Source organism: Genypterus blacodes, unplaced genomic scaffold (assembly GCF_046128005.1).
Source record: "Genypterus blacodes isolate CSIRO-AG114 ecotype Tasmania unplaced genomic scaffold, CSIRO-AGI_Gbla_v1 ptg000107l_1, whole genome shotgun sequence".
NCBI classification, from domain to species: domain Eukaryota; kingdom Metazoa; phylum Chordata; class Actinopteri; order Ophidiiformes; family Ophidiidae; genus Genypterus; species Genypterus blacodes.
Genome location: NW_027466911.1, coordinates 1,905,571 through 1,927,811, shown reverse-complemented (window position 1 = coordinate 1,927,811; position 22,241 = coordinate 1,905,571). Strand labels below are relative to the sequence as shown.

The 22,241-nt window shown below is 47.2% G+C and overlaps 4 protein-coding genes across 7 annotated transcripts; 1 reads left to right on the top strand and 3 right to left on the bottom strand.

Annotated features, from left to right (window-relative positions):
• Positions 1 to 12: 12 nt before the first annotated feature.
• Positions 13 to 1,174, bottom strand: clec3ba (C-type lectin domain family 3, member Ba). Its single transcript, XM_076160825.1, has 3 exons — positions 971 to 1,174; positions 768 to 866; positions 13 to 694 (listed from the first exon to the last, which is right to left on the bottom strand). The coding sequence occupies exons 1-3, from the start codon at positions 1,083 to 1,085 to the stop codon at positions 294 to 296; spliced, it is 615 nt and encodes a 204-aa protein (XP_076016940.1). The 5' UTR covers positions 1,086 to 1,174; the 3' UTR covers positions 13 to 293.
• A 1,128-nt stretch (positions 1,175 to 2,302) lies between these two features.
• Positions 2,303 to 7,337, bottom strand: fez2a (fasciculation and elongation protein zeta 2a). 2 transcript variants are annotated; one of them, XM_076160685.1, is made up of 9 exons: positions 6,924 to 7,299; positions 5,951 to 6,059; positions 5,702 to 5,821; positions 5,479 to 5,611; positions 4,868 to 5,133; positions 4,652 to 4,732; positions 4,455 to 4,530; positions 4,300 to 4,365; positions 2,303 to 3,126 (listed from the first exon to the last, which is right to left on the bottom strand). In XM_076160685.1, exons 1-9 carry the CDS (start codon positions 7,211 to 7,213, stop codon positions 3,110 to 3,112), a joined length of 1,158 nt encoding a protein of 385 aa, XP_076016800.1. In that variant the 5' UTR covers positions 7,214 to 7,299; the 3' UTR covers positions 2,303 to 3,109. The 2 variants fall into 2 exon arrangements, with proteins under 2 accessions (XP_076016800.1, XP_076016801.1); XM_076160686.1 differs by lacking the exon at positions 4,652 to 4,732 and having other exon boundaries at positions 6,924 to 7,337.
• A 641-nt stretch (positions 7,338 to 7,978) lies between these two features.
• On the top strand, positions 7,979 to 11,074 carry ubxn11 (UBX domain protein 11). 2 transcript variants are annotated; one of them, XM_076160684.1, is made up of 14 exons: positions 7,979 to 8,255; positions 8,357 to 8,397; positions 8,561 to 8,635; positions 8,900 to 9,000; positions 9,088 to 9,139; positions 9,216 to 9,295; positions 9,367 to 9,484; positions 9,579 to 9,802; positions 9,873 to 9,950; positions 10,032 to 10,134; positions 10,224 to 10,327; positions 10,427 to 10,497; positions 10,580 to 10,747; positions 10,828 to 11,074. In XM_076160684.1, exons 1-14 carry the CDS (start codon positions 8,191 to 8,193, stop codon positions 10,979 to 10,981), a joined length of 1,434 nt encoding a protein of 477 aa, XP_076016799.1. In that variant the 5' UTR covers positions 7,979 to 8,190; the 3' UTR covers positions 10,982 to 11,074. The 2 variants fall into 2 exon arrangements, with proteins under 2 accessions (XP_076016799.1, XP_076016798.1); XM_076160683.1 differs by having other exon boundaries at positions 10,224 to 10,497.
• A 37-nt stretch (positions 11,075 to 11,111) lies between these two features.
• Positions 11,112 to 21,786, bottom strand: cep85 (centrosomal protein 85). Of its 2 annotated transcripts, XM_076160680.1 has the most exons (15): positions 21,701 to 21,774; positions 21,206 to 21,445; positions 20,167 to 20,226; positions 19,947 to 20,078; positions 16,587 to 17,377; positions 16,131 to 16,261; positions 15,545 to 15,662; positions 15,263 to 15,448; positions 14,725 to 14,871; positions 14,488 to 14,642; positions 14,275 to 14,392; positions 13,755 to 13,805; positions 13,537 to 13,644; positions 13,209 to 13,452; positions 11,112 to 13,098 (listed from the first exon to the last, which is right to left on the bottom strand). In XM_076160680.1, exons 3-15 carry the CDS (start codon positions 20,204 to 20,206, stop codon positions 12,935 to 12,937), a joined length of 2,385 nt encoding a protein of 794 aa, XP_076016795.1. In that variant the 5' UTR covers positions 20,207 to 20,226; positions 21,206 to 21,445; positions 21,701 to 21,774; the 3' UTR covers positions 11,112 to 12,934. The 2 variants fall into 2 exon arrangements, with proteins under 2 accessions (XP_076016795.1, XP_076016796.1); XM_076160681.1 differs by lacking the exon at positions 21,206 to 21,445 and having other exon boundaries at positions 21,701 to 21,786.
• Between the last annotated feature and the right edge of the window lie 455 nt (positions 21,787 to 22,241).

Genomic DNA, 22,241 nt, shown 5'->3' with positions numbered 1-22,241 from the left:
CTGACAGGATGATTGTGAAACTCAATAGAAGAAACTTTATTGATTTGCAGATGTTCAGAAAGGAAACTCTGCGTAGAAACAAAGAGAAGCCATCCAGTGGTGTGTTTACCTTCAAAGACAACATGCAGGTAAGTGACTGATAACATTAAGAGTAGAATCAACCTCCATATACTTAAAATACATCAAATATACTGTAATCTCACAGTGGTTTAGCTTATACAATGCCACATCCCAGAACACTGTGTGAAGTCATGAAACAGTGACCTACACTGGCTGTACTGACGCTCAGCCTCTCACACGATATTGAACTCGCACACCGAGGCCTTCTCGGCGCGGCAGTTCTCGTCAAACCACTTCCCCTTGGCCGTGGTGGACAGGATGGCACAGTTCTGGCCGCGCCCTCCGTCCGGCTGCAGTGTGATCTCGGTCTCCCAGTTCTTGAAGCGCAGCCCGGAGCCCGACTGGTCCAACCACTGGCCGTCGGTCACTATGTCGTTGACGCCCAGCCAGATGTGCTCCTCTGGGCCGATGCTCTGGCGCACGTAGTCGTAGAGCTGGTCGTTCTCGTCCGCCGTCAGCGGCGTGCCCAGACTGCCTCCTTTGGCGATGCAGTCGTCGCTGGCTGTGTGGAAATTCTTCCTGGCCGGATCAGCCAGGAAACACTTGCCAAGTATCTTGATGCCTCTCAAGCAAACTGAGGGAGTTAATGAGGTGTTACTGTGCTGTGAGGGGACAAACAGCTTCTTAGCACAGAGTTTGGATCTTACCTGTCTGTAAAGCTTGCTGCTCCTTCATCAGATTCAGCTCCTGCACTATGTCGTTGATCTGTTTCTTCAGCTCCTCAATTGCAGCATTGTTTGCAGAGTCTGTAGACGTTTACGATAACAAATGAAGAAGTATGAGTCACTGATCTAACTCAGATGGGTGACCGCTCTTACTGTTTTGTAAAAGCTTTTCAGCATAATCTTACCTCTCTTGCCATTTCTCTTCTTCGGGGGGCTCTGCTGGTGCGTGTCGTGTGCCAGCAAGAGGAGGCAGAATACCAAGCAGACGCCTTTAAGATCCATAATAAAGTGAAAAATCATTAGAAATCCAAAGTAAAAGCAATGTTTTGCCGGAGCGACAGTGGACCACGAGAGCGCTGAGCAGATTTGAGGGCTGGCAGACGAAGACTGTTGTGTTTTACACGCCTGGAGTCGAATGAGGAAATCTTATCTGAGAGAACAAATGTTTTACAGATGTTAGACGGCGTCTGTTTTTCTTTTGAAATGGATGGTGGCTAACAGACAAGCATGACTTTCACTTTCCATATGTTTCCAGGCTACCAATGAACTAAAGGAGAGACAGTGTGTGTGTGTGTGTGTGTGTGTGTGTGTATGTGCAGTCCTCAGTTTTCTATCCTCCTGAGACCCTGCTTCCTCATATGTGGACATTAAATTTTACCCTCCCTACACCTTATACAGATTTGTGCTTAACTTAAACCTGTTGTCCTCGTGTCTTGACACTTTTGCTGCCCTGCTAGTGGTAAAAATACCACTGTGGATCGCTAGAAAACATAGCAGACAGGAAAAAAAGGTTATTGTGTTCATATATAGAACTCTTTTGATTGGTTTTATACTCTATTACTCTATACCACTAAATGTCCAGGTCCCAGGAGGAAATATCTGCACCTTCATCAGGTATGTGCAGTTTTTGCCACTTATGAGTTAACAGTCCGTCCGTCCATCCATCTTACCTCTGTTTGGCTGCGTGTCACAGCTGCTTAGTGGAGTTCATCTTGGATATTTGGTTTGGAGGTTTTTGCTGTTTTTCTCACATCTACATCTGGTTCTCCTTTCGTGAGCTGGAGGAGGAGCAGCTGACACGTGGCAGAGCCTTTAATAATGACCCATAGTGCTGTGAAGAGGGGTTTTGTTTATATTTGTATGCGGGACTCCATTTGAAAAACTCTTACCTTCTATTTAGATGTTTCATGTTTCACTCTTCCCTTACATTTAGAGAAAGATCTGTGTCAAACAGTGTTCAGTTTCCTCCCAATACAATTACTTGTAAATGTAAATAATTTATAGAACTGTTTAAATATAGATATCTAAATTCAGGCACATTAGCTTTCTGATGTCATAGGTCAGTTTCCCTGATTTGGTTCTTCTTTCCACCCTATGACCCATAAACTGAGCCTCATATGTACAAACAGGTGACATCCCCTTTTAAAGTGATGCAATGAAACTCTGAATCTGACTCTTGACTGCCCCCTGCTGTACACAACACAGAACAAACGCCTCCAAACAAAGACAATGCCACTTTATCAATATATTTGAAACAGAATACTTTTACAAAATAACTTAATAACGCAGCAGGTAAGTCCACAGTAACGTGACATTCGTTGAAAATTTCGCATTCGCAATGTATAAAAGTTCAGGCAACGGCAAAGGCAGCTTGAGTCCGAGTAACAAAGCCCATACATTCCTACTACAGGCACGTAAAATACTCCGGTCTCTGAGTTTGAGTACAGACAGTGTGTGGGTCACAGTTTATATTCACTCAAATGCATAGTTAGTTAGTTAGTGAGTGAGTTACTAAGTTAGTGGTGTCAGTGCGTTTATAGGCCTTCATCCTTTTCCTCTCTATGGAAGCAATGATGCAGTATTGTTGTACTGCTAAGATGAATAACAACCGATAATAAACTTTGTCTACAGTTACGAGGGGGGAGCTGAATTATTCAATCGTTTAGTTTTAAAATTCAAGCTTCCAAACGTTTCTTCCTATCCTCTTGTTATTGCAGCTGCTCACCGCTCACCGCTGAAGCCAAATCAGCAGGGCTCGATACTTTCCATTCGTCCACATATTGCAGATCCCACATCTCTGCACGTTTCTGAACATCGGAAACACTCAGAGAAGCTTTCAAATGCACAGGAATACTGGAAAAGAAGAATAAATACCAAAGCAAAGTAAAACGTCTTTGAGGTAAAACCATGCAAAGGGACAAATGAAGAAGAGGAAGCTTCCAGTTTGCAGCAAATGACATAGAGTCCTCTTCATCTGCGGCTCTGTTGTTGTTGTAAACGGTGTTAAAGCTTCTCCGGGAGCGTCAGGCACTGCTGCTGGGCCTCTACGTCGGGCAAAGCACTGCGAGGGGAACGGCAGAGAAGGAAATGAGCAAAGGGAGGGAGGAAGCATCAGAACGAGGTAATAAGAATGAGAGAATAATAAACACTTTGACACGTTAAATAAATCAAACTACAAACACGCTGAACCGTAACAAGCCTGTGACAGGAGTGCAGGGGGACTGAGGGGATAAATACTCGGTGATGAAGAGTGATGACTGTTATGCAGACAGAAGCAGGAAGCAGTGATGTGAGATACATAATTTATATAATCATAAACGGGCAGAGTGTCATTATCAGTGAGCCCGAGCGGTAAACTGCAGGGTGAGAGCAGTGAGTCACACACACACACACACACTCGCACGCACGCACACACACAGAAGGAGGAGGAGGTTACAGGGGGGAAGTTGGACAAAGGAGGTGGTCAGGGTGAGACTGCAGTACTGCTCAGTGGGGGACAGGGGGCGCTGTGGCACATGTTAGGTGGTTTATTTGTTTGACGAACCTCTCCTCCGTCCCCGGCGCTCACAGGAGAGCTAACGAACGAGACGCGGGGAGGAAACATGAAAGAATGAAAACAAAAACAGAGCGGACGAGTGAGAGAAGACGAGAGAGGACGTTTGACTAGACATTTTGACGTATGCTACCGTAAAATTAATACTATAAATATGTGAGAGACCAGTTCGGACCGGAAAAGGAAAAGGACACTCGGGAGGATGAAGCGTCTCGCTGTTTCTGTTTATAAAGTCCATAATGCCTTTCCTTTCGCTTTGCTTCCACTTAAGGGTTCCTGTCACCTGTAACAGTGCCCCCTAGTGGACAGGCACATGTCCTCACCTGTGAGGGATCACCTACATCCTGTATTTACTTGCTGTGCAGACAGATGCGTGACAGAGGCTTTAGTTTGGGCTTAAACGCAGCACATGCACATAATTGCAGAATAGCATGCAGGTAAGCACACTGACATTGTCCTTGAACACACCATCAAGTGCATGAATAATTTATTACACAACAGAAATGAAATGAAAGGCAAGTCTGAAATGATGGGAAACTGATGGCTGCATGGAAGACAGGGAAGTCATCTGAGAACAAGCTTTGGAAAATGGTGAGAGTTCATGTAAATACGTAAATAAGATACAACATAGAATCAGGCCGTCTGTTTCTACGATGTAAAGAAGTCAAGAGAGTGTTTCACCTTTGAGGATATAGTCTGTTAAGAGGCCGGGCACCTTGTCACTGTCGTCTCTCATCGCCTGAAGAACTGCAAGGCAGCAGATACACAGTTAGAGAGCGGATCGGTTGTGCGGTGCTACTGACTCAACACCTGACGGCACAGAACATGAAACGTACTTCTGGTCAGGATCTGGAGGTCCTCCATGGAGGGAGGGTGTCCTTTCTTCTCGTACGGGATGACTGTGGTTAAATACTGGAACACAGAGAGAGAGATGAGGTCATTTAGTCGGGGATCAGGCGAGAGACGGTCCGGTGACGCGTCAGCGCAGGAAATGAGATGAGAAAGAGGAAGTTCAGCAGAAAGAGGAGGTAACCTGTCTGTCACTGCACGCGCCGCCAAAGGTTTGCCGGAAGCCATTTTGAATGGCGGCGGAGAGCCCCTCCATGCTGAAGCGCTGAGGAAGGAGGGAGCGAAGGCGAGGAAGATGAAGAGACGTGCAGGAAGAATATGTAGGAGACTAAAAGAGCCGAGGCAGTAAAGGTGTACAACAGACGTGAAGGAGGTTAAGTTACACAAGTGAGGTACTGACTGATCCGTGCGTCTTCTCCGCGCGGCCCTGCCCGCTTCCTGCTGCGCCCTTGATCTTCTTCTTCTTCCTCAGCAGCTCCCTGTGCTCCTTCTGCCGGTTCTGCACGTCGATGAGCGCCGAGATGAAGCCGTTCTTCACCTCTTTCTCAAAGTCCAGCTCGTCCCTGAGGGCCAGATGGTGCACCAGCTCCTCCGACAGCCTCCTGATGGCCGCCTCCGTCTCCTCCAGGCGCCGGTTCAGCTCGGCCACACTCAAGGCCCCGAGACCTGAAACCGCAAAACACACACGCACACAGGAAACAGTTATTAGAGCCCTAGAGGACACCAGGCAGAGCAGCAGGTAGACACCAAACCTAAGTGTACCATCACATTCTCAAGTCATAGCCCTAAAATAGCAAACTAATTAAGAGTCAAGAGTGAACTACACACTTTACAAGCTCAACACACTTCTCCTAACAACCCTGGAGCGATTCAACCCAGTTTCCACAGCAGATAAGGACGAACCAAATCGTTTTCTTTTCCTATCTGGAGAGAGGTGAAAGTCTGAGAGCGAGCGCAGCAGGAGCGAGCACAGCGGCGAAGCTTTCAGAGGCTGAATCAGCGGACACTCACGCTCCTCGTAGCTGGAGCTGCTGCTGGAGTGCTGCACGTCTAGAGACAGCATGGAGTGGTCAGACTGAGACGGGTGATGCTCCGCCTCCGTGTCTGGAGAGTCCTGCATCATCTCCTCCAACTCCTCGATAACCTAACACCGATGAAGACACACGCGATAGATCTCAGAGGCCTGTGCAGTGTTCATCAGTATGTGTGTGTGGGTGAGGGGTGATGTTCTTACCTGTTCTGCCGTGAAAAGCGGCTCCTCTGGGAGGAAGGAGACGATAATGGAATGCATGTCCAGCTGCTCCCTCAGCTCCTCTTCTTCATCTGATAGCTCTGCCATTACATCACAGTTTTTCTAGCCAGAGCAGAACAGAGGGGGGGGTTTAATCGTGACAATACACCCGCCGCAACGACTATTAAGAGATTTGTGAGATAGACAGACAGAGGGGGAGGGGCTTGGTGGGAGTGGGATCACATCACATACTGGTTTCTCTTCCAGGTTCAACGACGGGAAGTGGAGGGAGCGAGTTCGAGATTGCATCCAGTCCACCGGCATCACGTGTCCAAAGTTTTCTGTTAACGCCTGCCAGATTCTGAGCGGGAAGAAGAAGACGAAAAGGCTAATGAGGTTGTGTCAAACACAAACAAGCACCAGAGTGAGGGAGTGTGTGTGTGTGTGTGTGTATGCCACGACTGTATGCTCCTATCTGTAACAGAAGTTTCTTTATAAAGATGAATAGAAATCACAAAAATAGCACCGTCACATGAAAGTGTTTTGATCAGGAGATGTCTGATCAAACTTCTGCTACAGGATCAATCGTGCTAGATGACATGTGAAGGTATCAATAACTTATTAATGTGTAAAACAGGTGAACTATGAAAATAACAAGGCAGTGGGTTGGAGTTGATTGATTGATTGATTCTTATTAGACTATTACTCCATTGTTCTGAATCGGTTTATTTTCAAAGTAAAATATCAAATATAAGCTGATTCCAGGTTTGATCCTCTATGTTGTTAATGGTTATTGGTGTTATTTATGTCATTTTGAAGGCATAATAACCTATTTAAAGACATCACATTGGGTTCTGAAATAAGTGGTGGAGATTCTTTTGACATTTAAATTGTAAATATTAATAAGTAATAGATATACGCGCGGCTGCTATCCAATACTACGACTAATAATTACATGAAGCAGCTTATATAAAGGACCGTTATGTTTCATGTTTATATCAGTGTGTCAGTTTCCTCCATCCTGCATTATTTAGCACCCAGTCTAACCGCGTTACTACGGCCGGAGCCCTGCGTGTGTGTGCGGGGAGGACGAGCAGCCCTTTGTCGCTAAGCAGAGACATTAATCTGCTTTACGGAGGTATTTGTGGATCTATTCCGGGCACAGCGACTCTTTGTGGCCTCTGTGTCGGAAGCTGATCCACTCGGTATGAAACTCAACACTCACTCGTCGCTCTCCAACAGCGTCTCCTCGGTGATCGCGTCCACCGGGGCGATGCTGCCCTTCGTCCCGGGGTTAGGAGCTCCGAAACACCGGGGTAGCTTCTGCTCCAGACCGTTCACCAGCTCGTCCACGGACTTGAAAGCTCCGGTCTGGGCGTCGTGCAGCTCGGGTAGCTCGGCCACAGCGTCCTCCGTCGTTCCGCCGCCTTTCAGCGGGGCAAACCGCTCGGAAACCATCGAAAATTCACTTAAGTCGCTAAAAGCGTCGTGTGAATGTGCGAGTGGAGTCGCCATTGCCCGCAGCGGCCTCTCCGAGCTCCGGGTTCATGAAGGGTGTGTGAGCGGAGAGGCAGGCCGCAGCATCTCCTCTGTCCGCCCGCTCATCGCTGCTCGCTGACCCGCTGTGACGGCTCCGCTCCAGCACGCGGCGCCTCACAAACACACTGCGCCATTACTCTGCACTTTACGGTAATTGGTTTCAAACGAGCAAACAAGGGTTAAAAGCCGGATCGATAACTTTGTGTTCCAATCAATGAGTACTTGTTCAATTAAAGTACCTCACAGACTAATTACTGTATTTAACGATCAAAAAAATCTTGGTGTTTCTTGGTAACATACAAAACAATCCCCAAAACAGGAATGGTGCGAAATGGGACATTTGTAAAACACTGAATTAAATTTGCAAAAAATAAATAAAAAACAATTCGAATATGGACTGACTGGTAAATGTTCTGTACTTTTAAAGCGCTTTACAATGACCTCACATCCACGCATCCAGACACTGATACAGGTTCATTACATGCAGGGCACCAATCTGCACATCAGCAGCAGTTGGGGGTTCAATGTTTTGCTCAGCGACACTTCGGCAGCCTGCCCCATTAAGAGCCAAGAGCTTAAATCCTCCAGCTTCATTTGAATTTATTTTCACTTTGAATACATTAACTACTTGTTCCTAATCTTTCCTATACGTCACTGAACCATTTAACCTCTGTTCCTCCCCATAGTATACGATTAAATCATCACTTCACCATTGTTACGGATTTCGTCAGAGATGGAGAGAAACAACGCCCCCGTGTGGACGACAAAGTGGACTCATGCCGTAATATCACGTGTTCACAATGCGTCACTAACGACAACCGACGCCAAACAGAGCAGCACGAGAATAAGTTTATACATGAAACACGTCAAACACGGACTAAAGTGATTTAAATGGGGTAATATAATTATCGGATACTGTCCTCGCTTGTTATTGTTATTATTCTTACAGGAAAATGAGCTCACCTCTGTCAATGCTGAAGAAAACTAAACGCGTTCCGCTGCAGGGGCCCGGAAGACGGTGCGTAAAAATGAATCCTTACTAATTATAACTTAATTAGAGCAACAATATCACTTCAGTGTGCAGCTGAGTTAACGTAATGCACTTTGTTTGACATGCAGGGACAGAGACAAAGTTCAGCTGAGGAGAGAGGTGGAGTCAGGTAGGTGGACAGTGAATTATTTAAGGCCTAAAATAAACAGTTAGTGGCACAATAACTCCTTAATATAGACAGATTCTAATGATCAAACAGTCTTTTTTTTACATGGTGATGCTTTCAAATGACCTGCTGAGCTGCTTTAATCCATTTGTTGTTGTTTTTTTAGAAACATTAAAGAGTGATGATCCTCCTCCGACTGGTGACCTCAGCTCTCCAAACTCAAAGCCCTCACCAAACAAAGGTATGGACCCGTCTCTTTAGAATAATAAAGGTATAAGTTCAACCAAAAATGTAAATCTAATCATTTTGTCTTAATTATTTAGCTTCTTTCTAAAAATTCTATCAGTCAAGTTTACACAGTGTCTCAAAGGGCTTTACAGGCTCACACACAAACACACACATCGTCCAGCCAAGCTCAAGAACAAAGTCTTAAAACCTTAACAAAGACACGGGGGGAAATGGAAGCAATTAGATCCCAAGTGTGTGTGTGTGTGTGTGTACTCAGGTACTCCACCCAGTGACTTGGAGCTGTTGTCTGACATGATGCAGCGTCTGACCCTGCTGGAGAGGAAAGTGAAGAGCCAAGCACAGGAGATTGAGCGCAGGGTAATGGAGGCATAACAACAAAGCGTTAAATGCCTGTAGACGTCTGACACACACACCGATCATGTTTCCTTCTTCATTCATCTGAAGGATATAAAGATCGCCGTTTTGGAGGAGAAACTGAAGCTACTGAAAAAGACAGGTAATGTAATGAAATCTAAGTTTATTCTTTATCCATTGCTTGCTTGATCTAAAATCTGTCCTGTGTGTGAGTTTAGAGAACGCACCCGGTCTGAGTGACGGCGACGATCTTTTCATAAGGTGTTACAAGTTACAGACCCAAGTGTATGAAATGGAGGTAAGTAGCTTGAATCAAACATGTTCTGCATTAGTTTCTGCTGGTAAAATGTGGCGTTTCCTACCTGGCAGTGCTTCCTGAGTGACTACGGTCTGATCTGGGTAGGAGATGGAGTGAGCTGCGACACGGGCTGCAAACCAGAGGAGTGTGTGCAGGCTCAGAAGTCGAGGAGAGACCGGCGCAATCGAGGTATCTTCATCTGCGTTTCCCTCCCTTTCCCTTAAACACGCCGAGGAGCTCTAATCCCACCTCACCTCCTCTCTCTCTCTTCCCCTCTGTGCAGGGCTCTTTTACACTACAGCCAGGAACTTCAACATGAACTTTGACCTTGTGCTGCATAACATCAAAGAGTTGAACATAATGGCGGGAGACGGAGAGTCTTTTGTACAGGCGACACCCACAGGCGCACACTTGGCAAAAAAGGATCCCATTCCGTTGAGGCTCTTCAGTAATGGCATTGTTCTGTTCGACGGGCCGTTCCGCTCCTATAAGGAGCCAAGCACTCAGGTAAGTTCATGCATACTGTACATTTGGTAAATGTGTGTTGATAACTCGCTTCTTCTTTCTCGCCCTACAGCAATGCATGCAGGATCTGATGGACGGGTATTTTCCTTCCGAGCTTCAACAAAGATTCCCAGACGGCGTGCCTTTCAAGGTGTGTAGCTCTTGGCGTGGCTCTCTAAAGCTTTTTACTATGTGTGCAACTTTCTAATGAACATATCTGATCTTTGTGTAGGTTCATGACGAGCGAAATGAGGAATATATCGCCAGGCCTCCCTGGGAAAGGTTTCCTGGTCAGGGACGGGCCATCCATGGACTGTCATCAAAGGAACTGCCTGGTTTGTCCATACAAGCGTCAACGTTTATCTGGATGGAAATCCTAAAAGACGACAGGTCCCCTTAATGATCCTTATGTCATGTCTCACAGGGAGGAGGCTAACAATGGATCAGTTCCTGAAGCGGTTACCAAAGGTGGTGATCAAAGCCGGACGAGTGATCGATATCAGGGAGCCGGTGAAGGAAATCCTACAGGTGAGATGCTTTGAGTCAGTAAAGGATCCATCTAAGAAGAAGAAGACCCGGAAGAGCCAGACCACCACTGGACACATAACTAAACACGTCTGTCTGCAGGAGTCATCTACACACACCAGCACCCCAGTGACCCTCATAGACACACCAGCACTACAGGCACTGCAAGAGAGGTATGGATGTATCAGTGTTTGGAGGGAAGGAGTGAGCTTGGTTACCGTCTGTAGCCTCACCTTGTTGGCCTCTCACACTCAGACAGCAGCTATCCGACTCTGACCCGCCTCCAACTGCAGCTAGAGTCGCCACTCTGAAGGTGAAGTCAGAAGATGGGAACCACACTTACATTGCCAAAATGTTCTACTCGGACACAATCGGCCACCTGCGGGAATATCTGGACAAACACAGGAACGCCGTCAAACTGAGGTCATCTTTCATCCAGGTTCTATTCCCATTGTGTGATGAAGTAGCAAACCAGTTTGAGCTTTTGCTTCTTGCACCAACAGAGGGGGCAAATCTTCGGCGTACGGCATCTTCACCATGCACCCCAGGCGCTCCTATGAGGACCAGCAGACGCTCCTCTCCTGTGGACTCACCACTAACGCCACTCTGGTGCTCCGGAAGCTAAACATTCATTCACTTATCGATCCGTACAAGTAAAGAGGAGAACATCCTGCATTCCGGCTGCTTTAACATCTTCTGTATGACTTTTAAAAATAAAGACTTGATAAACTAACTTTGTCACGCCTACATGTACTGTGGAATAGGAAAGTTCACGACGGCAATGAAAATTAAAACAGAAAATCTTTATTTCTAAAATATGCAAATACAAACAAGGTCAAAGGTATGAAAATATAAACATCTTTTCCCTTTTGCAAAACATTTGAGATATTAAGGCATGCGGGGCCTGACGTTCCCAAAATCATGTGCTACTCAAAGTTAAAGGTCCCATGAAATGGAAATAAATGGCTTTGTGTCCCTGGGTGTATAACTCCATCATTTTTAAGCCAAAGAAGTCATTTTTGCATATTGTTAAGTTCAGATCTCACACTTTGTAGTTCACGTAAAGTGCAAAGAAAAAACAATGCAATGGCTCAAGATTATGGCTCAACTTCCCTTCGACACACAGAGGGTGGATCCAGCCAGCCTCACCCGGGAGACGACGCCTCTCCCCTCCTCATCCCTACAGCAAACGTCTCACTTTAACATCCTATATCTCACCTCAACTTCCTATCTCAGGTCCGACAACGACACACAACGTGGAAGACGACACTAATCTCAAAGCCACTTCATGGGAACTTTAAACATTTTGCGGACGCCGAGTTTGCTGAAACACAAGAGATTAATGACGTTATTACAGTCAGACGGATTAGGACCCAGAATGCTTTCACATAAAACAAACAAATAAATAGCAATACTGGAGATTAATACTGTTTCTCGGTCAGAGGGTTATCTTAACAGTTAACCGACCTGAAATGCACTGTACAACTTTGAACCGACTCATCCTAACAGGGGCCATTTGATATGAAATCAGCCCCGGATAACAACGCGTTAAATAGAAAAATAACAGAAAGGGAACAGTGTGAGGGCGTCGCGTCGCCTCGCCCCTCGTGTTCTCTGCTACATTCAGAGTCGGGGAATGTATCGACTATCCTACTGGTTGATACACTGAGAGCGGCCGTATTGACTGATGGGGGGCGGGGCTGAACCTGCACAGCCCCTTTAACGTTTGGTCTGACGTGAACGAGCGCGGCGGCGGCGGCGGCGACGGTTGCAAACGTGGCGTGAAAGGCACCTGTTGGCGTGGACTGTGAGTTCGGCCCGCAGCAGAGAGAGAGAGAGAGAGAGAGAGACAGAAGCGCTTGAACACATTCGCAGAGTTGCATATCTGCCTGGACCTGTTTCTTTGGTAACGCGGCTGTAGGCCCTGGCGGTATGAAGGAGCCCAGGAGGCGCTGAGCTGCTGAACTCGTCCAGTCTTATAGCCCGCAGCAGAGTCTAACGTTTCAGTGTTACGCCATCGGAAATAATGGCATGCTAGTAACACGTTCCTTGTAAAAAATCATTTTTAAAAAAACAAAAAGGCAAAAGAGGTTAAAATATTTTCAGTTGATTGTCAACCACATCTTGGCTTATTTCCCCAAAGGAGGGAAATCAAAAAGATTTAAATAAGTTACATTTGTGGGACGTTCGCACAAATACACTTTTTACACAAATACCTACGGGAGTAAAAAGGTATAAGACTGTTTTGGTAACTGACAGGAGCGTGTCGTCATTATTAAAAAGCACGTGCGCGCAAACACACACACAAACGCGCGCACACAAAATGCTAAGGATCAAGTATAAGAGGTAAGTTATTTTCAGTTTAGCCCTTGGACTGAAATAGATGAACTCTCCGGGGGGGAGGAAGGAAGATTCTGAGCTTTGGATTCAACTTACACTCAGCCGAGAGAGACGGAGGACTAGAAGCTGAACCATCTGGGCTTTCCTCCGTCCCCGTTTGGAAGAAAAGCCTAATTCAGTCCTATTCCTGACGCCCGATAACCGCACGCCCCCGCCCAGAGATCTCGTTTTGAGACGACGGGGAGGTGAAGCTGGGCCCGGGCTGAGAGGTTACTGGGTGATGCAGTTCTCGCCCATGTCCTGTGCGTAGCGGTCCAGTATGACGTTGCGCAGCTCCTCCACGTCTCGGCGGAGCTGCTGAGCTTCCACCAGCTTCTTCTGCAGGACCTCTGGACTCATCCAATCCTCCAAGTGCTCCGCCACTGCTGTGGGTGCTGGAAGAACACGGCACAGGACACGGCCTCAATTCATCTTGCTCAACTTCCCAAAATATACGGCTGTATTTGACCGTTTAGGATTTGAATTCAAGTTGAGCTGCACTTACATGTGAGGCCGAGCAGCAGGGAGAGGTTGGGGTCTTTCCCCTGAGCCCGCTGGGTCAGAATGCTGCAGAGCGAGCGCAGGTCACTGAGGCAGGTGGCCATCTCCACGTGCAGCCTCTGCGTGAGGCGAGCGCCGGCGGGCTGCAGGGCCGAGGAGGCCTGGTTGGAGCGCTGAAGGTCCGGGTCACTCATCTGCTCCTGCAGGGTCAGATTCTGCTCCATCAGGTCCTGGTTCTGGGCCGACAGCTGAAACGCAGCAGCCGGGGTTAATGTGACCCGGAAGACTCGCAGGCTGATCCACTGACAAACGCCACTTCACTCTTAACTCACCTCCTTCATGGCTGTGCGGAGTTGGGACGCGTTCTGTTCTTTGGCCAGCACTTCTTCTCGGAGGGCATGAGAGCTGCTCTCTTCCTGAGACATCTGCTCCTCCAAAGTCTGCAGACACAACAACACACACACACGTCACAGAACTGTAGCAGCAACTGAATCAGGCAGTCTTATATGACATTCCACAAAACTTAACAATGAATTGAAGAGATGAATACCTGAATCTGAGAGCTGAGCTGCTCCATCATCCTGTGCTGCTTCTCGATGATCTGGAGAAGAAACAGCCGTTAAAGCAGCTTTCTAGCTTTCTGCTTTGTAGGATGTGAGGCAGAAAACTGGAATGAGCCCGATTATGCTTTTCTGTTCCTGAAACTCCATTTAACTCTCGATTCCACTGAGCGAGTGGACAAACGTTCTCTCCATTTATCTAAACATCACAGTGGCGTGATGTTCTGCTCTGTAGGACTGCTGTTGTGATCTGAGCTTTGACAAACGTTACAAAGCAAACACAAAACAATGTGACTAGTCTGATTAAGAATGACAAGCAAGACCAACAAATATTAGAGAGGTTCAGTGTATGTACACACACACACGCGTACACACTATGTACACACTGATGTGGTTTGGGTTTTTGAGGCTTTGGGGACAAAGAGTAACTTTGCATCCAGTGATGTTTAGTCTTTAAGATATGGCAGCACCGAGACAAGCTGTCACACACACAGATTTGTGGTCACACACCTTTTTGAGCCTCTGCTGTTCTTCTCTCAAAATGTTGTTCTCTCCTCTGAGCTTCTCGATGTCGAGGCACGGCAGTCTGGCTCCGTCCTCCAGGCCCTGCTGCACCCGCTGCTGCATACTAACACACGTGAGAGGAAGCAGGTTATGTAGAGTTCACACTGAGCCTCTGTACACCCACAGAAGAAGAAGAGGAAGAAGAGTGTGTGTGCTTACTCGGTGATGGTGGTCAGCAGATCTCGCTCCCTGGATTTCTGCTCCTCCAGCTGCGTGTCCTTTTCCCGGAGTTGAGCTCGCGTCTCTTCCACACACACCTCCAGCTCTCTCACTCTGTCTTGTAGCTGCGCTGCCCGCTGCTCCGCCTCCACCAGCTGATGTGACAAACCAAACCAGAGTCAATCACAGTTGGTAATAGAAGGAGATGAATCAGGTACGGACTGGTCTGATCTGGACCTGCTTGTTCTGGTAGTCCTCCAGGGTGGGCAGGTCAGCCAGGTAGCGCTCCAGAGTCTCAATGCGCTGCTGCTTCTCTCGGTTCTGCTCGGCCTCCTTCTGACACTTCTTCTTCAGATTGCTGATGTGTTTGTCTCGACTGCGGATCTGCACAGAGAGGTTCATGGTGATGCAACTTCCCCTTCCCTGTGCCTCAGAGAGAGTAGATATAACTCAACTAGATATAGCGCACGTTTGTCACTTTACATCAGTTTCATATATTTCTGTGGCTATGATGTCAGGTGGTCTGGTTCCTGTGGATAGATGGACGTTTGTGTGACTTCAGTAAAGAGAAGTGTGGCCCATTTAAAGCCTCATTGTGGAGTAAAAAAAGGAAGTAATAACCGTTAACTAACAACTATTAGAAGCGCTTTCAAAGAGTTTCACAAAGGTGACACGTCACCGCTTTCAGAAAGGTATGCAGCCATTTTCACACCAGCAGCGGCTTCCTGTCTGAAACTGCTTGGCGGTTTCACAAGAGGAAAACGCGAGCACAAACCCTCTCTTCCTGTTTCTTCATCTCCTCTGCATGCTTCTCGCAGCTCTCCTTCAGGCTGTCGGTTACCCGCCGCGTCTCGGCCTCCAACGCCCCGAGTCGGCGCTCCGCCTCCACCTTTTCCAGGGTGGCGCAGTCAGTGCGCTCGGCAAACTGCGCCCTCAGAAACACGTTCTCCCGCTGAGCTTCCTGTAAGGCAGCCGCCGCCAGATACTGAGTTTACGACGGCGCTTTGGAGTGTAAATGCTTTGAAAAAAGGTTGAAAAGGCGCAAATCTCTCCTGACCTGTAGCCGCAGCATACACATGTCCCCGTAAGAAGCCCCTCGACCCAGCAGAGCTCCGTGGACCTGCAGCTCGCTCTCCCTCAGGCGCTGCTCCAGCTGGGTCATGTGCTGCTTCTGTCTGCATCACAAACACGTCAATGAACAATATACAATATATAATAATATAATAAACAACACACTCACAGTAAAACATGACTTAAGACCTGCAATACTTTGAATCTCTCCCCCATTACTATTAAAGGCTACAGCTACAGTGTCATGTTGTCATTGGTTACGTTCAACAACTTAAAGATGTTTGCAACAGACCACAGTATCAAAATATTCACTGCATTGAATCCACACACACACACACACACACACACACACACACACACACACACACACACACACACACACACACACACACACACACACACACACACACACACACACACACACACACACACACACACACACACACACACACACACACACACACACACACACACACACACACACACACACACACACACACACACACACACACACACACACACACAATTACAACATGCAGACTAACACTCCTGGTCAGGACAGAGAGATTTACCTCTCGATGATGAGCTCCTTCTCCTTCAGCAGACTCTCGCTGGCTTTGACCAGAGCGTCCCACTTGCCAGATTCGGAGTGCAGAGACGTGGGGTAGAGAGTCGGGTACTGACCCACTCCGGCCGTCATCAACTTCACCAAGACACACAAACATCAGCAGGTTGAGAGATAGAAGAAGAAGAAAAAGGAAAGTATGTGTAGAAGTTCAATATGCATGTGTAGACCAGTGGAACATATGATCCCTGTGCAGACACGCTGGCTGAACTTGGAAGGGGGACGACTGCATAACTCGACAACATATTTGTGCATAAAGACCAAAACCAAACCAAGAGCTCCAGAATGACTCGGGAGCTCAAAAGAATACGAGGATTACTGTGAATCCTGCACAGTTATCATCCCGTATAGGTGAATACATAACAACTCTGTTCTCCTGCTGTGGTTTCAGATTCAAGCTCACCTGCATTTGCTCGACCTGCAGGCGTAAACTCTCCAGCTGCTGCTTGTGTTGCTGTTGCTGCCAGCTGGACATTTCGCCACATCTGTCCTGCAGAAGGGGCTCATAACTCTTGGTGCCTGCGTGCTCCCGTAGCAGAGCTTGTGTTTGCAGGCTGAGCGAGTTCGCGTAAACTCCAGAGGATCCGGCCGCACCGGGCTGGCTGCCTCTCTGATTAGAGGCTTCGGCTGAGCTAGAAACCCCAGGCCGAGCCTCAGGCAAAACCTTATAGCCCAGCTCCATTCCGCCTCTGTAGGCCTCAGACACACAGTCTGGGTTCTCCTTAAGCCCAGTCAACTGTAATCGGAGTCTGACATCAGGACACAACCCCCCCAACAGGGCTGACTGATTTAGCGTAGGTTCCACGGCGGGCGTGTCAAACCTCTGGCCCTCGTCCACACGAGTGTGATCTATGGGGAAAAGCGAGTGGTCGAGCCCATTGACAAGGCTGCGGTATCGACTCAAGCAGTCCGGCTTCGGCCCGACAGGATCTCCTCCGGCACCAGGCGGGGCATCTAAGTTGGGCGAAGAGGCCGATTTGGAGAGTGATGAAGACTTTGAGCTGGAGCCGCTTGGAGTTCTGGAGCCCGAGGAAGTCCTGTGACTCTCAGCAGAGGCCTGGGGCTCCTCCTGGCCACGGGGCTGGGGCTTAGAGGCCGGGGCTCCGGCCGTAGAGGGCATGACATGTGCAGTGGGGATGGGGATCTGACTGCGGATGGGCTGGAAAGAGGGGCTGCTGCTCGCACTGCAGAAATCTGACAACACAAAGACAGAAGAAGAAGAAGAAATTAGCAAATCCATCCAGCATTATTCTTTCCCTGTTCAATATGCAGATGAACCTCGTTTAATCAGTACAGAATATCTGGAACATGACTGCAGGCCGCTTCCTCTATTTTCAGCGTGTGATGTAAAGGAGATGCGGCAGGGTTTATGGGTGGCCTAGTTTGTTGATGAGATGTCACTACAGAAAGAATCAACCGGCTCTGACAGGCTCAACTCAGAATATTCCCGATTTTGGCGACGCTTACAACCTGAAAGCTATTTACTACAAGGTTAACATATAAATACTCTGCTGTATGTTCTATGGAGCTTGTATCGGTTGCTGTGTCACATCTCCGTGACTTAAACACACAAAACAAAACTGTTTAAAACAGCTGACTATCAAATAAAAGAGTCTTCCTCTTCACTCAACTCAAACTCAACACAAGTGCCCTCTAATTACCTATATAGGGTCCGCCTCCATAAGAGACACCTATAGGCCAACTGTGCTCAAGTGAAGGAAAGACAGAATAACAGAAAAGCCCACAAGTCACATTCTGCTCACAGTTTGAAGCCAGCGAGATCGTGAAAAACAACTACAAGACAGCTGCACAAGTCCTGACACAAGTCCCGATTACATAAGTGCCATTTTAAGAGTGTTACTAACCTGAGAGACCCGCTGATGTGTGTTCACCTGGCATTCACTCCACCACAACAAACTGCCTATTAGCTGTTGCATTTTTTCTACAGCAGATCCAAGGTGAGGGGAGCTGCGGCACAATTCAGACCACAGCAGTGCCGCTCCTTCCTCTGCATTTCTGGGCAGCGCCAAAGAAACCTCTCAGACTCAGACTGACAGGCCCAGGGATGTATTGTCCTACGGGACGTCCAAACCACCCTGTCCTGAGCTCCGAGCAACCACACGCAAAACAGGCACACAGGAAAGGTTAGGGGTATTTATAGGCCGCTTCTCGAGTTACAGAGTGATCTGTGTGAGCTGAGCCGCTTATTTAAGCACCTTTCCTCCTCCCACCCTAACACACGTGTGCATCCACAGTCCAGGATAGGATATATGTGGACACAAATTTAGCCAAAACCAGAAGGTTGCAGTTAGTGGGCGAAAAGAAGCAAATTAGCTGAAGAAAGGCGACCCTGAGAGCAACATTACGCCTCCTGAACGGTGTGAAGCCTCCAGGCTCAGGCCTCTCATGACTGGATAGAACAAGTCCAAACTGCTCTGCTCATTAAACATCTAGAAAATGTACAACTTTCTAACATGCATGCACGCAATCTACAGTTTATATAACACAATGTTCACTACAACAAGGCTGACAAGAGCTTCTGTCTTCTGAAGCCACTGGATTCCAAGTGCACTACATTGTCTCCTACAAGTAACGACTGTGGCTTAAGTCAGAGTGAATGGTGGTGTTGCTAGGCGCTGCCACCCGTCTCAGTGCCGGGACAAAGCTGTACCGGCATCACTGGCACACTCGACAGTTGGGACAAATTCTAAAGCTTGAGCAAAATAAACGAAATCAAGTTACTCATTCATTGAAGAAGCTACGGCAACAGCTACAACACAAACACACCCAAACAGAGCTGTGTGCACACATACACACTAGATCCTGGAATTACAAGTTATGATTTTTAGAGACCTAAATTAGAGAAGGACAACCACCCAAACCCTGCTTTAATTCACAGGAATGTAGTTTTACAAGCCTGTAAATGTTTGAGCTGTGCGTTTAGGCCTTCAGCTCCATCTGAAACCGTCTGCAAGTCTTTTAAGGGACACATCTAGCAACACTCTCCCCTTCAAGATTTACATTAGAGTTGTTTTCATCGCTCATGATCAGATTATTCAGAACTGCTTGTTTGGAACAGAGTGTCATCACGGATACATAAGGGACAAGCATTCACACACACACTCCACCTTAGACCTTAAAGAGGCACTCAGTGACGTCTGTCTTTGTTAGCGTTCCTGATGCAGGACTCTGCGTACACCCTGAGCATATTTGTTTTCACACCACCTTCTCATCTCTATTTCCGACTTTCAGTTGACGGTCCCGTTTAAAACCACGGCAACATAGAAAGCTATTTGAATGCGGCACTCGGGTCGAGTTTCCATTTAGCCCACCGATCCTGGCATCACCACATGCCGTACTCTCAATTAGTCCCAACACCGGAGCAGAGCGACAGAACCTGGAGGCATTTTTGGCTCAGACGGTGAACCGGCCGCTCAGCTTCAGCAAACCAAACCATGATGAAAGCTTCCCTCCCTCTATAAATAGTACAAAAACAAAACAAACAAATCCTCCCAGTCTTAACACAGAACTTGTGGAGGGTCTGACAGTTGATGTCCTCCTCTCACACTTTAAGTCAAGTTAAATCTTTAATATAAACATAGACATTGAGAGACAAACAACAAGCGTGCAGTATTATGTATCCGACGATGTAAATATAAACTGTACGCCGAGCTAAATGGAGGTCCGAGCGATGACCGAAAAGACATTCCAAAACAATGTTACACAACACACTCCACAGATCAGAACAAGCAAGAGTCCTCACCTTCTGTGCTGTCAGATGCCGATGTACCAAGACCCGTGTCCCCGCTGTCTGCCGTCCCAGGCCGCCGTCCAAATCTGCTCTGAAACTTCTCCGACACAGCCGGCGTCTGCCACTCCATGTCAGCAAACCCAGCTAAGATTCATGAGAGACAGAGGAGTCACCGTCACACGCTGAACTGACACGCAGGTTATACAATCGGCCCAAACAACCGCCAACTCACCCTGTTGTTTAGAGTTGATGTATCTGTGTGAGGTTGTCATCCCATAAGACACAAGGTCACCTGATGGAGACGGAAGGAAATGGAATTATGATACAGGAAGGAGGATCAGAAGAGGAAACTGTATAGTCTGGCTGTTGCTGTAATTTGTAACATGAAACTGGCGCTGAAGCTGGTGGGTTTTAAGAAGGAGAAGAAGCTTTATTGGGTCAATTCACATGCACACACTCTTCCACACGTTCCTCTTACTTATCACACAACACACACGCATGCATTACAGAGGGGTCAGCGTAGGGCAGCCATGATAGGGTTAAAATTTGGTGGTTCGGTGCCTTGCCCAAGGGCACCTCAGCAAACTGCCAGTCCAGTTTCTTGGGTTAGGGTTATACGGGGACTCGAACTGGCGACCCTCCGATTCCCTATGAACCAGTTGTTCGGTTCACGGGACAAAGGCTCTTTCTTTCCCATGACCAGGTTAATAGACGCTGTAAACTCTTATCTCACACACTTCTTCCCTAAACACTCTTCCTCTCTCTACGCTTGTGTGGGTAGTTACACCAACCGAAATAACAGCCCGAGCAGATGTCCTGGTGTTATGTAAGTTGCTTGTCCCCGCGTAGCAACAGAACATCGATTATAGAGACAAACATACACAACAGTGAGTGAAGCTTGATGATGAAACCCACAGAGCGCGAGCTGCTGGCTAACAGCGGGGTTGGCTAACAGGGATTTACGTTAACATTTCAATAAATGAGCTGAAAGCGACAAGAGAACTGTTCGAGTTCGAAAAGTGATATTTCTTTTCTAAAAATTCGCGAAGTTTCAATACTCGGGGAACAATACGTGACGTGATGCGCTGCACCGTTAACTACCGCGCTGAAGCTAATCCGTAACAAATCCTCCTCCGTCTAACGAGCTAGCTAGCAGCTAACGCGACGGCAACCGCTACTTCGGTTAACATCGCTGTTCTTTGTAGCCTCCCTGGTAACAGCCTCAAAGCGGCTAACGCTAGCTGCTACCGCTGTTTAAAGTTTGCCCTTACCTTTGGTTCCACACAAACACGCAGCGCGGTGATAAATCTCGGTCTCTAGCTCGTCACCGGGGCCGAATCTGGACCATCCGCTGCCGCTGTTGTTCCACTAACCGACTGATCGTCCCTGGAGGCGAGCAGCCGTCAACGACACAAGGGAGCGCTCGTTTAAATTCACGCAGACACCCGGTGAGCGGGGCTGCATCGATGTGTCGTTGTTTTTCAACGTCTGCAACCTACATTCGTTCAAAGCTGTAAAAACGCCAAATTCCGTTAGGGTAACTGGGTCAGATTGATGCTGATGTGATCAATACGCGACTGTGCGGGGCTTCGGAGCAGATGTGCCTGTGTCACACGACCAAACACACACCAGTGACAGAAAACGAACACACCTAATGTAACAATGGCTACAATAATCACATTATCTCTGCGATAATCCACGTGTGTAACAACGCAGTTAAGTGGCCAAAATAACAATCTGTGTTAATGAATAATAAAAATACCTACAGTATATATGTGGATTGTTTCCGTCAACACCGCCCACACGAAGCGACACAAACTAACTACTGCTCACACACTTCTGCCTTTTTACTCTGAAGTACACAGAAGTGAAAGCAGCTCTAAAAGAAAAAAAGAAAAAAAAGAAATGGCTTAGTCTAAGATTTACTTATCTATTTATTGATTTATATTCTATGTTGTATTGACACACATTGTCCATTTTAAATAGATAAATGTACAAGACGAATCTTTTCTGCAAGAGATGTTGTATTGTGGGATTTGTTTTGATGAAAAGCTGAATGTGTGTTGTCCTGATATATTTTCTTTACTAATTGCGCTTAAATGTTAAGCTTTATTAAAGGGATACTGCAGAATTAAATACTGCAGAATCAGTGAAAGGTGAACTGTGTAGACTATTTCATCCAAAATGTCTCATAGTAATGTGTGTGTGTCGACTGTGACATTATTCATTAACAACTGTGACATCATTCATGATATCATTAACTGTGACATCATTCATGATTTCATTCTTGTCTCGCATGTCACAATA

Bases quoted from the DNA above. Each gene is read 5' to 3' on its own strand.
- clec3ba (XM_076160825.1), bottom strand. From the start codon at position 1,085: ATGATTTTTCACTTTATTATGGATCTTAAAGGCGTCTGCTTGGTATTC. The intron at 867-970 runs GTAAGATTATGC...AAACGTCTACAG, and splicing joins GAAGAGAAATGGCAAGAGAG to ACTCTGCAAACAATGCTGCA. The intron at 695-767 runs GTAAGATCCAAA...TAACTCCCTCAG, and splicing joins GCAGCAAGCTTTACAGACAG to TTTGCTTGAGAGGCATCAAG.
- fez2a (XM_076160685.1), bottom strand. From the start codon at position 7,213: ATGGCGACTCCACTCGCACATTCACACGACGCTTTTAGCGACTTAAGT. The intron at 6,060-6,923 runs GTGAGTGTTGAG...CTTCCCGCTCAG, and splicing joins ACGCTGTTGGAGAGCGACGA to AATCTGGCAGGCGTTAACAG. The intron at 5,134-5,478 runs GTGAGTGTCCGC...TTGCGGTTTCAG, and splicing joins CAGCTCCAGCTACGAGGAGC to GTCTCGGGGCCTTGAGTGTG.
- ubxn11 (XM_076160683.1), top strand. From the start codon at position 8,191: ATGAGCTCACCTCTGTCAATGCTGAAGAAAACTAAACGCGTTCCGCTG. The intron at 9,485-9,578 runs GTATCTTCATCT...CCCTCTGTGCAG, and splicing joins GAGAGACCGGCGCAATCGAG to GGCTCTTTTACACTACAGCC. The intron at 9,951-10,031 runs GTGTGTAGCTCT...ATCTTTGTGTAG, and splicing joins CAGACGGCGTGCCTTTCAAG to GTTCATGACGAGCGAAATGA.
- cep85 (XM_076160681.1), bottom strand. From the start codon at position 20,206: ATGACAACCTCACACAGATACATCAACTCTAAACAACAGG. The intron at 15,449-15,544 runs GTCAGGAGAGAT...GCTGCCTTACAG, and splicing joins TGTGTATGCTGCGGCTACAG to GAAGCTCAGCGGGAGAACGT. The intron at 14,393-14,487 runs GTAAGCACACAC...CACGTGTGTTAG, and splicing joins CTGCTGACCACCATCACCGA to TATGCAGCAGCGGGTGCAGC.